The sequence below is a fragment of the Alternaria burnsii genome, assembly GCF_013036055.1.
Source record: "Alternaria burnsii strain CBS107.38 chromosome Unknown 730, whole genome shotgun sequence".
Taxonomy (NCBI): Eukaryota; Fungi; Ascomycota; class Dothideomycetes; order Pleosporales; family Pleosporaceae; genus Alternaria; species Alternaria burnsii.
In genome coordinates, this window is record NW_024066110.1 from 1,464,481 (window position 1) to 1,476,770 (window position 12,290).

General features: G+C 51.5%; 4 protein-coding genes across 4 annotated transcripts; 2 read left to right on the forward strand and 2 right to left on the reverse strand.

Annotated features, from left to right (window-relative positions):
- Positions 1–904: 904 nt before the first annotated feature.
- Positions 905–3,116, forward strand: GT037_003903 (duf-domain-containing protein; the record flags this gene model as incomplete). Its single annotated transcript, XM_038928950.1, has 3 exons — positions 905–1,101; positions 1,152–1,450; positions 1,501–3,116. 3 exons carry the CDS (start codon positions 905–907, stop codon positions 3,114–3,116), a joined length of 2,112 nt encoding a protein of 703 aa, XP_038788657.1.
- Positions 3,117–3,257: 141 nt separating this feature from the next.
- On the reverse strand, positions 3,258–6,174 carry GT037_003904 (uncharacterized protein; the record flags this gene model as incomplete). Its single annotated transcript, XM_038928951.1, has 7 exons — positions 3,258–3,830; positions 4,168–4,736; positions 4,808–5,257; positions 5,327–5,415; positions 5,477–5,709; positions 5,774–5,950; positions 6,004–6,174. Coding segments are annotated over 7 exons (2,262 nt in total), but the record flags the coding sequence as incomplete, so codon positions are not given.
- A 3,473-nt stretch (positions 6,175–9,647) lies between these two features.
- GT037_003905 (hexose transporter protein) lies at positions 9,648–11,370 on the forward strand (the record flags this gene model as incomplete). Its single annotated transcript, XM_038928952.1, has 3 exons — positions 9,648–9,835; positions 9,890–11,111; positions 11,164–11,370. The coding sequence occupies 3 exons, from the start codon at positions 9,648–9,650 to the stop codon at positions 11,368–11,370; spliced, it is 1,617 nt and encodes a 538-aa protein (XP_038788659.1).
- A 160-nt stretch (positions 11,371–11,530) lies between these two features.
- GT037_003906 (uncharacterized protein) lies at positions 11,531–12,214 on the reverse strand (the record flags this gene model as incomplete). Its single annotated transcript, XM_038928953.1, has 1 exon — positions 11,531–12,214. The coding sequence occupies one exon, from the start codon at positions 12,212–12,214 to the stop codon at positions 11,531–11,533; it is 684 nt and encodes a 227-aa protein (XP_038788660.1).
- Between the last annotated feature and the right edge of the window lie 76 nt (positions 12,215–12,290).

Genomic DNA, 12,290 nt, shown 5'->3' on the forward strand with positions numbered 1-12,290 from the left:
GGCGGGTGTGCCCCCAAAAACATAAGCTGCAAGCATGTCGATGGCACTTTCCGGATCTGCAAGCCTTCCCCGCAGTACGACACCCCATCCGATCCGTCGTGTCCATACACTGGGCTCCAAGACAAACGGCTTTGTAGTATCTCGTCTATGTCTTCTCGGGTATCTGACGTCCACATGTGTCGCTGCGCCGCTAATGCTTTGGCTCCTTCCTCTTCCAAACAAATCCAATGCCAGCAGTGCGCTCGCGTGAGTAGCGCTTCTTCCAAGCCTGGAGTTCAACGTCACTTGTACCCTCGACTACTGGACACAAGTGCTTCGTCGCGCTTCAACACCGAGGCAGAAGCGTCACGAGGATCGTGAACTCTGCCAACACCGTTCTACCTCGCCACCCATAGTTTTCGGGAAACAAACCGGCCTGTAGCGCATACAGGTCCGCGCAGAGGATGCTCTGCCAAATTAGGCAAGGCTGCACCAAACGACTATGGGGTGATGGAAACGGTCGCCTGATTACGGCCGACTGATCTGCAGAAGGTTTGATATGATGTTTCGAGAGCCGGTCAGCCTCGTGCTCACGGACCTTTGCTAGTTAGTCTAGCATGGCCTCCACATGTAAGTCAGGCGTACTGCTGCAGTGACCACGATACAATACAAACGGGCAAGCAGCCTTCGATTGCGTACTAGATCAAGTTAGTGCTGATCTTAGAATTTAAGAAAGCTTCGACCTCCAGTGGTGGTAGTAACTCTTTCGATGCACCGATGCCTGCATCCGTGAAAACTAGCTGCAATGAGCACGAGGCGATAAAAACGAACGAGCAGCCATGCTTAGTGTATATAAATGATTCTTTTATCTCATAGCTCTCTAATGCTCTTCCCTACCCACTCCCCGACCATTTATTCATCCAATATGTTTCTCTTCTTTTTAGCCATACTAATCAACTTCTTCCTTACCATTGCTGCCCAGTCCGCCTCGAAGTTCACCCCGACGCGCCCACCGTCTTTGCCTCTGGCAGTAAAGAACCCATATCTGAGCGCATGGTTTCCTGCAGGCAGTAATGGCGGAGATGGAGGATATTTGCCCGGTCAATGGCCATCGTTCTGGACGTAGGTCGCCCTTCAACGGTACTTGCTTAGTACATACTAATAGAAAGCAGTGGACAGACGCTGGGGTGGACTGGTCTAGTCCGAGTCGATGGGAACACGTTCGTTTGGATGGGTGCACCGGACGGCTACAACGATCTGGCTAATCAAACGTCATACGAGTACACGTCGACCAGGAGTATCTTTACCCTTACTGCCGACGACAAGATTCAACTCAAGGTCACGTTCTTGTCGCCAATTACTCCCAACGACTACAAGCGTCAATCACTGATTTTCTCCTACATGGACGTCGAGGTCTCATCCCTCGACAATTCCGAACATGATGTGCAGATCTACACTGACATCAGCGCTGGTGAGTATCTAGCTTATCCCTATGTATGTGTGTGCGCTAAACCGAGTCAGAATGGGTGTCTGGAGATCTCACTGCCGTAGCTGAATGGGGCTTTGGTACTACGTCGGATGGCGTCAACTACCACAAGGTCTGGAAGCAAGACCAACAAGTCTTCAACGAGCACAACGACCAAGCACAATGGGGTAACTGGTATTATTCCACTAAAACAGTGGAAGGTCTTACGCACAAGTCGGGCGCAGACTCTGAAGTCCGCGATGCCTTTGACAACGACGGAAGACTTGACAATGGGGAAGACCCAGAGTTCCGACCCATTAACACCGGCTGGCCTGTGTTTGGATACGCCCTAGCTATGGGTTCCGTTGGTTCAGACGTGAAGTCACAGTTATTCACGATCGGTCTATGTCAGGACGACGCCATTCAGTTTCTGGGTGCGGACGGCCTTGTGATTCTACCATCATTATGGAGGGATTACTTTGGAGATGATATCTCTGCGTTGTCTTTCTTCTACAACGATTACAATGAGTCTAGCGAACTCTCCACTGAACTCGATGATAAGATTTCGAAGGATTCTAAGACGATAGCAGGAGATGACTATGCCGTACTTACCACACTGGCTGCTCGCCAGGCATTCGGGGCTACTCAACTCGTTGGAACTGAGAAGAAGCACTACTTGTTCCTCAAAGAAATCTCGTCTAACGGCAATACTCAGACCATCGACGTCATATATCCCGCTTCTCCGATCTTCTTCTACACCAACCCCGAGTTGGTCAAGTTGATGCTCGATCCACACTTTGAGAACCAAGAAAGTGGGCACTACCCAAAGAAATCCGCTATCCACGATTTGGGAACGCACTATCCCAATGCTACAGGACATCCAGACGGTGCTGATGAGCCTATGCCACTAGAGGAATGCGGTAACAATGTGATCATGATGCTTGCGTACGTTCAGCTGTCCGGCGATTCCGACTACATCAAGGAACATTACCCCATCCTCAAACAGTGGGCTCAATACCTCGTCGATGACAGTCTCTACCCAGCCCTGCAGCTTTCCACCGACGATTTCGCTGGTAATCTGCCTAATCAAACCAATCTCGCACTAAAAGGCATCATTGGACTCGAAGCCATGTCGCAACTATCGCGCATCGTCGGCGAGACCGATGACGCGGAAAATTATACCGCCGTAGCCCACGATTACATTACCAAATGGGTAGACCTGGGTATGAACAAGAACGCCACTCCTCCGCACGCCATCCTGAACTACGGCAACGAGGACACCCATGGCCTGCTGTACAACCTCTACAACGACCGCCTGCTGAATCTCACTCTCGTTCCCCAGGAGATCTACGACATTCAATCAGCCTTCTACCCGACCATCAGCGAAAACTATGGCGTTCCCCTTGATACACGGCATGGCTACACCAAGTCTGACTGGGAGGTCTTTTGCGCTGCCATCGCGAGCCAAGAAACGCGCGACATGTTCATTGGGAAACTGGCGAAGTGGGTGCGCGAGACGACCAGTTCGCATGCCTTTAGCGATCTTTACGAGGCAGATGATGGAAAACAGCCGGATGGAATTGATTTCAAGGCTAGGCCGGTTATGGGTGGTATGTTTGCGTTACTCTTGCTTGATTGGGAGGGGTATAGTCCAAGGCAGAGATTGTTGTAATAGTAGTGTTCTTACGACGTCAGATGACTGGCAAGTTCTATTTTGTTTGTTGTAGGACTTGCTGGTTCGGTAACGGTAATGAATTGTGCTAGTAGTTATGGTCGGCGCCATCTTCCTCTGCCTCCAATGACTACATTCTTCTCACTTCTTCCCTTTTCCCTTTCCATTGTCTCCACCATTCCCACCGCTTTCAGCCTGAGCATCATCATCTAGATCCTCCAGCGCCTTATCAGCATCGACATTGCCCTCATACTCCACATCCTCGACCCATTGTTTCGCCAAGAAAAAGTGCCATGTCGCTGCCCCCGCAAGCCCTGCTACCGCTAGAAGGGAGAGAAGAGTTCTCAATACCGACCAAAGCGTTATACCAGCAAAGTACCGCAACCAAGGCGTTATGATAGCTTGCCTTTCTTCCTGGTAGACATCAGTATCGAACGGAGTGTTACAAGCATCGTCAAGGTGTAAGCGAACCTCCAAATCTGGATTCACGCAATACAGAAGGACAACGAGCGCGATGAGAATAAGTCCCAGTAAGAAAACAGTCAAGACCTGAATAACAGCGAGTAGAATGGAGATGTCGCGTGTTGTACGGAGGACTTTGAAACCTGCAGCTACGAGGGGTGTAACTTGTTCGAAGGCGGCGTTGATTTGGCGGGAATAGGGGATACCCATTTTGTAGACTTGTAGTAGCGCGCGATGGTGTGGTTGTTGGAGCTGAATTTGGGTACTGTTCAAAAAGCAAAGAATACTGAATTACACATTAGGATTTGAAACGGGAATATATCATGAACCAGAAAACTGGAAAATAGACGCATGACATAGCGGGGTTTCTATATGCTACATGCGCAGACACGGGAGGGTTGCAGATGGGGCCGCTGACGTCATTCTTACCGCCCATGGGGGACAGGGGTGAAGAGGATGAGTAGTGCGGTGACTTTGGCGAGGAGAGATGTTGCGAGTAGAGCAACGGAGGGCTGACGCATAGGCTTACAAATTTTGTATACGCTTCTGATGTGAACAATGTGAATTCTCAAATACATGGTTGGCAGACCTTCAAGGGCGCTCCAGCGGGTTCCTTGTTGAGCTCCTTTAGGAATTCAACAACCAGCCCTACGAAATAGCTAGCTACTCTTTCCTCGCGAAGCTCGTGGTCAGCGGTGGTAATAATCTGTGATTGCTCACTCGTCAAGCCCTCTGGGATGGCTTTGACCCATCTCCCCAGCAACAACTCCTTACCCACCGTAAGCGGAACCATCTCGTCCTTCTCAGACATCAAGATTAACATTGGTTTGTCCAGTCTGCCAAAGGTAAACTGAAGAGCTGAGGTCGGTAGATCAGACGAAAAGAAGTCGTCATCGCCGCCAACGGAGGCTAAGGAGTACCAGCGGTATGCCGTCACAGGCGAGGTGATGATAGATGGGATGAAGGAGGCTGGCATGATGGTCTTCTCCTTGCCTTTAGCAACAAGATCTCCAGCGTATTCGAGACTAGCGGAAAGCAGTTCCTGTGGCATGAGTAATCCTGCTGTTTCGCGATCTGAAGTTGGGGCTTGCATGATATAGCCGTCGACTGGAGGTGGCGCCGGCTCAGTACTGGCATAAGTCATGATAGCTTGACAGCCTTTGGGCATGTCAGCGGAGTTTGGTAATTTCAAGGGAAGAGAAAAGGAGGCTGGACATGAACCATCTTACCACTTGAGCTGCCCACCAGAACGATTTTCTCCACTCCGATTTCCTTGAGATGTCCCACCAGACTCGCAATATCTTCGCCATCCTCTTTAAGACTTCCATAGCCAAACGCGGTATAACTAGACCTCATTCTCAACTCCCACAGATTGTACTTGACGTTATCCGTGCTACTCTGACTAGCACATTCCAACATGGCATTCAAGGCGCCAAGGTAATGCGTCGTATGCGGACCACTACCTAGTCCACCGATGAAGACCACAGCATGCTTGCAGTTCGAGGAGTTGGAATGGCGGCGCTCATAGGCGCAGATTGTAGGGTAGTTTTGAGGGATGGGATGAACGCAGACAGGAAAAGAGTGGGCTTGATCATAATTTGACATTTTCGTAGACAAGATGTCTGTTGGTTCATGAGTGACCCAATTCCGGTTCTTGTAACAAAGTTTCTTATAGCAATCTTGGTGTTAAGTCAGGCACACGATGGTCGCCAAGAATAGGCGACGCTTGGTGGATACGAGATACGTACAGCGACGCGTGCCATTGGTGTTATTCATGTAGGATTGGGTGGGGTTATTCGGACCTGGCTTGATGCGCGAGTATATTACTTGTCCTGGCCTACTTACGGTGGTGATGGCTTGGGTTGTATTATGTAGACTATGATCTGATGGTACCTCACAAAAAGGCAGCCGCAGCCGCAGCCGCCATGACGCCAAACTCGGCCGGGAGCCACTGTCCAGCAAGTGCAGTGGGCATGGCGGCTCCCTCAGAGCCCGTCGTGGAAGTAGGAGCCCTCGCGGCAATGACGCTCCTCACGATGCTGAACTGGTCGCTGACCTGCTGTTCCTTGAAGGACCTGGCCGCACTGGGCAGGGCTGTGTACCAATCTGGCCTTGAGAAGTAGGTGGGCGTCTGCAGATGCAGAGATGCAAAGTCAGTCCATGTCTCACATGCATGTCGTGCCATGACAACGAACCTCGTCAGCCATGGTGACCTCGGCGGGGATGCTGTAATTTGTGGCGGTTCGGACGAAGGCGTCGATTTCGGAGCGGGCGGATGTAAGGGAGGATTGATAGGGCTCGCCGAGTGAGCCTGTGAAGCGGCCGTAAGCTATCTGCGCGTTGAGGAAGACGGAGGTTGTCCAGCTCGAGGCCTGCGTAGTTGTCAGTACGGCCGCGGCGGATGCTATGCATGGGCCCAGCATACATCGGATGGGTTGGCGAAGGTTGGGATGGCCGACGTTGGGATTGGCGGCTCTGTGTAGACCATGAAGTCGCCCACGACGCCCGCCGCCGCCGTCAGCAGAAGGAGCCCAGTCTTTGCGAACATGTTTGCAGTATCGGATGCGCTGAGTGGTGGCGAAAGTACGTGCGACGAGGCTAGAGACCGGACGACACTGTTGTCAAGTTGGATAGCGAGTGCGACATGTTGAATCCAGCGTCGGCCTCTGGTGGCACGCCCAAGATTTCAGACGTGGCCCAAGACTTCTTTCCTCGTATCAAACCGTTGCTGCTCCACATTTTGCTGATCGTGGTCGTAACGTCCTGGGCGTGAGAGGGCCCATTGGGCGACTGTGGCTATGCAATGCGAAGCATGACGGCGCGTGCACGCGGGTAGTCATGATGCCATGCACTGCGGAGCTCCACGGAACCTGATTGGACCCACCTTAGCTGACCACGACGAGCATCGCACCATCTTCCGCTCCTCAGAACTATGCACCTGTTGAAACACTGCCGCCAGACCTGGATACAAAGCCCATAGAGACCTGTCTGGTTAGTTCCAGGTTTCTTGGTTCAAATGAAAAAGCTCTCTCAATCGCTGATGAGCGCACGTGGCTACAAGGCTTACAGAACGAAAGAAAGGAGTTGGGATGATAGCAATTCTCGGTACCAGTGTCAGCCTATACGTATTGTTATACAAAGGACGTATAGCCGTACTAGTAATGACGCAGCTTCTCTTTCCTACTCGAGACAGCAAGCAGGCTATCGGGCGACCTAAGGAGTACCTGGGACACATGTCGGACTTCGAAAACTCCTGTGTTATAACCTGAAGTACTGGCACGGCTGTCAACTCAGACTCAACGCTAGGAAGTCGAACGAAATGTCAGTACACGCGAAGGAGTAGCATCAGCTGATGCGCACAAAATCGCATGATACAGCCACTTGAAGCGCCTGGTACCTAAGCGTATTCCCTTGATCGACAAAGTGGAGCCACAGGACGTTGCTGATCAGCAAATTATGCTCAAGATTGTATCTATCTTGCTTTTGTCACGCGTCGATGAGAGGATACAGTAAAGGATCGGAGGGTGGCCGTTGTTGGAGTCAGATGATTCTCGCCTTGCATCTAGACTTCAGGCAAACGTCTCAGGCGCCTATTATCAAGTCAACCAGAAGGAACACAAATGGGTGAACTATGTGAATCAGAATCGTGTACGCAGGACAACGCCATGATCAACCTGGCATTTGACCAACCATAGTGTAAGTGTTCCTGATCGCCACGACATGCGATGAACCATCACACCTTGAATAGGCGCTACTCAACTGACTGGCTCTCTCTTTAGACGTCCTTACCAAGTGACATAATTAGAGCAGCCACCGACTCGTGATAAGAATTCATTTAGCCTAATACCCCGGTGGCGAGGCTCAAACGCAATTGTATTGTTTTGTGGCGTGGCGCTTGTGGTGTCCAGACGGCGGCAAACGGGAAGAGGTATCGGGTAGAAGCTTCGGGGATCCTACGCTCGTGCGTCCTCGAATTGTCGTCCACAGACTTTTTCCCCATGAGAGAAGAAACGGCTGGACATGCCGATAATCATGACGGTCCGAGCGTGGGATCCCAATGTATGGCTGCGACTGATCGGAGTCGGTATACACTAAACTAGCATCCGTACAATACCTTGTCGTGACTACTATAAACGGAGCTTCCAAGCTCTGGTGACCCATCAGGCTGGATGCGAGACCGTAAAGGTCAGTGTTGGTGGTTGCTGTGGATACTCGGGCTAACTCTACGCTGTTTTGTTTGGGTCAGTCAAGCCAGAGTACCCTGCCCATCTCGCGATACTGGTCAATCCGCAAGACGAAGCGATGCAGCTGCGCGACTATCAGGCGCCCTCAATGTACACGACCCACAAATTTTGAGGGTGTGTTGGGCGTGGCTTGCTTTGGAAGCACTCAGATTCGACTTTTCGATAGGACAGACTGCCAACACAGGCAAAGATTGCTTGGGTGTGGGCAGACACGGCATGCAGGAGGAGCCAGGCCTGCTGCATGCCTGTTCGGGGTTGCGAACAAGCATTGGGGAAGCAATTGCCGCACCACCCGCGTATGCAGGCTTCCTGCAGGATCCAAAGGGGNGGGGGGGGGGGGGGGCACAGCGGCCAGAGCATCCAGCGTAGGAATCCATGGCATTCAGCGCTATGGTGAGCGGTTAGCAATGCACCCAACTGATTGTTACGATTTGGCCAGTGCAAAAGGCGCGACGGGATGCTTAGATCTCATCCGCCCTATACTTATTCCGCTGATCGAGGACTGGAGCGTGGTAGTCGAGAAATTAGCATGGAGAAAAGAACCAGCCACCCGTTGGAGGCTTGCAGACATCGACCAGGTGTCAGCGAGACCGCCCGTCCATACGGTGGCCGAATCATATCGACAGGATGCTAGCCAAGGATCACCCTGCTGCAGCACATACTAACAAGCAATACGAGAGTAGGATGGGATGGATAGATATGGTGAAGCATTTGCGACATGTTGTGTGAAGTCTCCTCGAGACGCTTGAGTTGTTGATCTCTGGGGAAATCTCTGGGGAACGGCTCAAGGCGCTGATGGCGCAACAAGAAAAGCGGGATACTGCGTTGCAGATGTGGAGTTTTCCGCGGTGGGAATAAAGCAAAATAATGGGTTAGTTTGCATGATAGATGAAGCTCTTTACCGTTAGGCGCTAGCCCATGCTTGTCTGCGTTCACGTGTTCGGGTGGCACCGAGTTAGCAAGCTGGGGGAAGAGCGGCTCCTTGTTTCCGCCAGCCACGCCTCATCACCTGGGCACCGCGTGCTCTGGCATATTCCCCAGACTAGCCCCAATCTTCATGGGAGACCCTGAAAAAGCGGTCGTCAGACCCACGTTCTCGGTCTCTGGAGTCGTGAGCTTTAGAGGCTGGTTAATCTATTCTACCGTAGCATGCGACGCTTTCGCAGCTGATCACAACCTTCGAGAAGGTTGTATGGCCGAGTCTTAAGATTGCCAGCTTGGAAGGCTTGTCCTCGAGCCTCCGGAGGCATATCGGGCTGACGGGCCTTGTGGCACCGAACGTATGCCTCCGGGGCTGATTCAGCCAGAACCAACATTCTCATTACGAGATGGCTGTTGCTGAGAGAGCCTCAATGCTTAGGCTTCTTGTTGTTCTTGACGGCTGGCCGTCCCGCACGCCGAGGCCGACTTGACACTGGTAGTAAGGCGACCCGTTCATTGTAAAGACGAAGCTTGTGGTCTGGGCATGCTACCCTTGACCCCACCGTTTTGGGCCATCTGCCGCCCACTCTACCCCATACGGCGGTTCATCCGCGTAGAGAGCCACACAATTCCCCAGACGCATTTAACCGGTCCGCTAGAACGCAGTTCTGGAGCCAAGAGCCTATGCGAGCATAGTACCTCGCAGGCTGGGAGGCATATATATGAAGCACCAACATGTTCAATCTATCCAGGCTCAGCTGCAATCAGCCCAACCTGACAAGTCAAGAGCTTATATACCCTGCTGCTCAGGACAGTGTACGGTTGTGCGTTTCAAGACCAACCTACACACACTCCTTCGTTGTTTCGATTCTACAAGCAGTCTCCGGACTAAGAGTTGGATATCATGGGTCTCTCCCAGAAGTTCACACCCAAGATGGGTGCCGTTGCGAAGAGCAGGGCCGATGTCGAAGCCGCGCAGGCTGAAGCACCTCATCTGAAGCAGGTCAACTGGAGGTCCGATGCTGGTCTCCGCAAGCTCTACTTCTACGCCTTCTTCATCTGTATCGCTTCTGCGACTACCGGTTACGATGGGTAAGCCTATCTAGCAACAATCCTCTTAAAACTGAAGGCTAATTCTTTTTTCAGTTCCATGTTGAACAACCTGCGTATCCTACCCCGATGGACCGACTACTTCAACGATCCGAAGGGAGACACTCTTGGTCTCTTGACTGCTCTTTATTCTATCGGTTCGATCGCTTCGCTTCCTGTCGCTCCCTTTGTTGCCGATCGTTTCGGACGTCGAGCATGCATTACTTTTGGATGCGTTATCATGATCGTTGCAGCTTGCATTCAGGCCGCTGCTAAGAACCTCGACTACTTCATGGGTGGGCGTTTCCTCATGGGTTTTGGAAACTCATTAGCTCAGCTGTCTTCTCCTCTACTTCTCACCGAACTTTGCCACCCTCAACATCGTGCTCGTGTCACTGCGGTCTACAATTGCTTGTGGAACGTTGGTGCCATTGTTTGCACCTGGTTGACTTTTGGTACCAAGCGCATCGACAGTGACTGGTGCTGGCGCGTTCCCGCTCTTACTCAGGCTGCACCTTCCATCATTCAGCTGGCCGCCATCTGGTTTATCCCCGAGTCTCCGCGTTGGTTGATCGCCAAGGAGAGGAACGAGGAGGCCCTTGCAATCCTTGCCAAGTACCACGCAAACGGTGATGCCAACAACGCTACAGTTCAGTTCGAATACGCCGAGATCAAAGAGACCCTCCGCCTCGAGTTCCAGTACCAGAAAACTTCCAGCTACCTTGATTTCTTCAAGACCAAGGGTAACCGGTACAGACTTATGCTTCTCGCATCGCTTGGTCTCTTCTCTCAGTGGTCCGGCAACGGTCTTGTCTCCTACTACGCTACCGATGTTTACAACTCCATTGGTATCACCGACCCTGACACCCAGCTTGGCATCAATGGTGGACTTACTATCCTCTCTCTCATCGTCTCAGTCTCTTGTGCTCTACTCGTTGATCGCGTTGGTCGTCGCCCGCTCTTCATCTCCGCTACCGCAGCCATGTGCGTCACCTTCATCGTCTGGACGATTGCTTCGTCGCAGCAAGAGGCTACTAAGAGCAAGGCTGCTGGTCAGGCTGTCATTGCCATGATCTGGATCTTCTCTGTTGCTTACGCGTTGGCTTGGTCTGGTCTGCTCGTCGCCTACACAGTTGAGATCTTGCCCTTCAAGATCCGTGCGAAGGGTCTGATGATTATGAACTTGTTCATCCAAGTTGCTCTGACTATCAACCAATACGTCAACCCCTTGGGATTCGACCATCTTCACCCCACTTGGAAGCTCTACACTATCTACGCTGTAAGTTTTGCACCGACTGGTCTTCTGAATACCATTTACTAACAACAACTAGTGCTGGATCTTCCTTGAACTCGTCTTCGTCACTGTCTTCTACGTCGAGACCCGTGGTCCCACTCTTGAAGAGGTCGCCAAGATCTTCGATGGTGATGAGGCTGAGGTTGCTCACGTCGACATTGAGGTGGTTGAGAAGAACGTCATGACTTCTGGTTACGAGAAGGATGACAACGTCCACGTTGAGCAAGTTCGCTCATCCTCTTAGATGTTTTGATCACTTTTGTCTAGCTAATTAGTGCGTCCTGTTTGGGGAGTGAGAGTGGTAGTGGATTGATTTGCGATACCCAAAGTACGCATGTCCTTCGCTACTAGTAATGAACGTTATATGTTCTCTCTTTATATTGCCTCCGACTTATTACTCAACGTCACCGTCCGACAACGCCCTGTTCCATCTGACCCATCTCTCTAACTGCCTTCTTCCCCTCCTTCCTTTGCCTCCGTTTTTGCAACTTTGCCTTGATGGCAGCTTTGATTCCAGCGTAGCACATGAATGAAGAGAACAAGGCACTTCCCATCCACAGTAATGCGTTGATGAGGTCGCACCACACAGCTCTCTTCATGCGTCCTTCATCCACATTGTCGTATCCTTGCTCAATATCGCTACGCAGATAAATTGTGTAGAAACGGCCGAAACAAGCGATCCATAGGATGGCCAAGATCCACTCCGGCACCCAGGTCATACGGTAGTTCCGTGCTGTTATGCTGTCTATGACCAAGACTATGAGGGTAAGACCAAACACAACTTGTGCGTATATGAAGTCTGAGCTCGCATCGCTTGTTGTATGGCCAAGTTCGATGGCATAGGATATGCCTGAGGCAAGGGCGAATACGAACTGGAGAATGCGGATGCTGAGACGGAAGAGAGATACGACAGGCTTGTCGAGCTTTTCGTTTACGGCCGACTTGAAAGACGATGGAGAGATGAAGTGTGACTTGAAGTAGGGCGGTGGTGGCACGGATGGTACCGACTGTATCGAGGGTGGTGATGAAGATGAAACTGATGAAGATGGTTTATTGTACACGGCTTCGATATCTCCTGGTCGACCCATGGTTTGTGTTGCGTCCGAATGGGTTTGGGGGCTTAGGGATTGAAGTCGCAAGGAAAGTGGTGTGAATGGGTTAGTG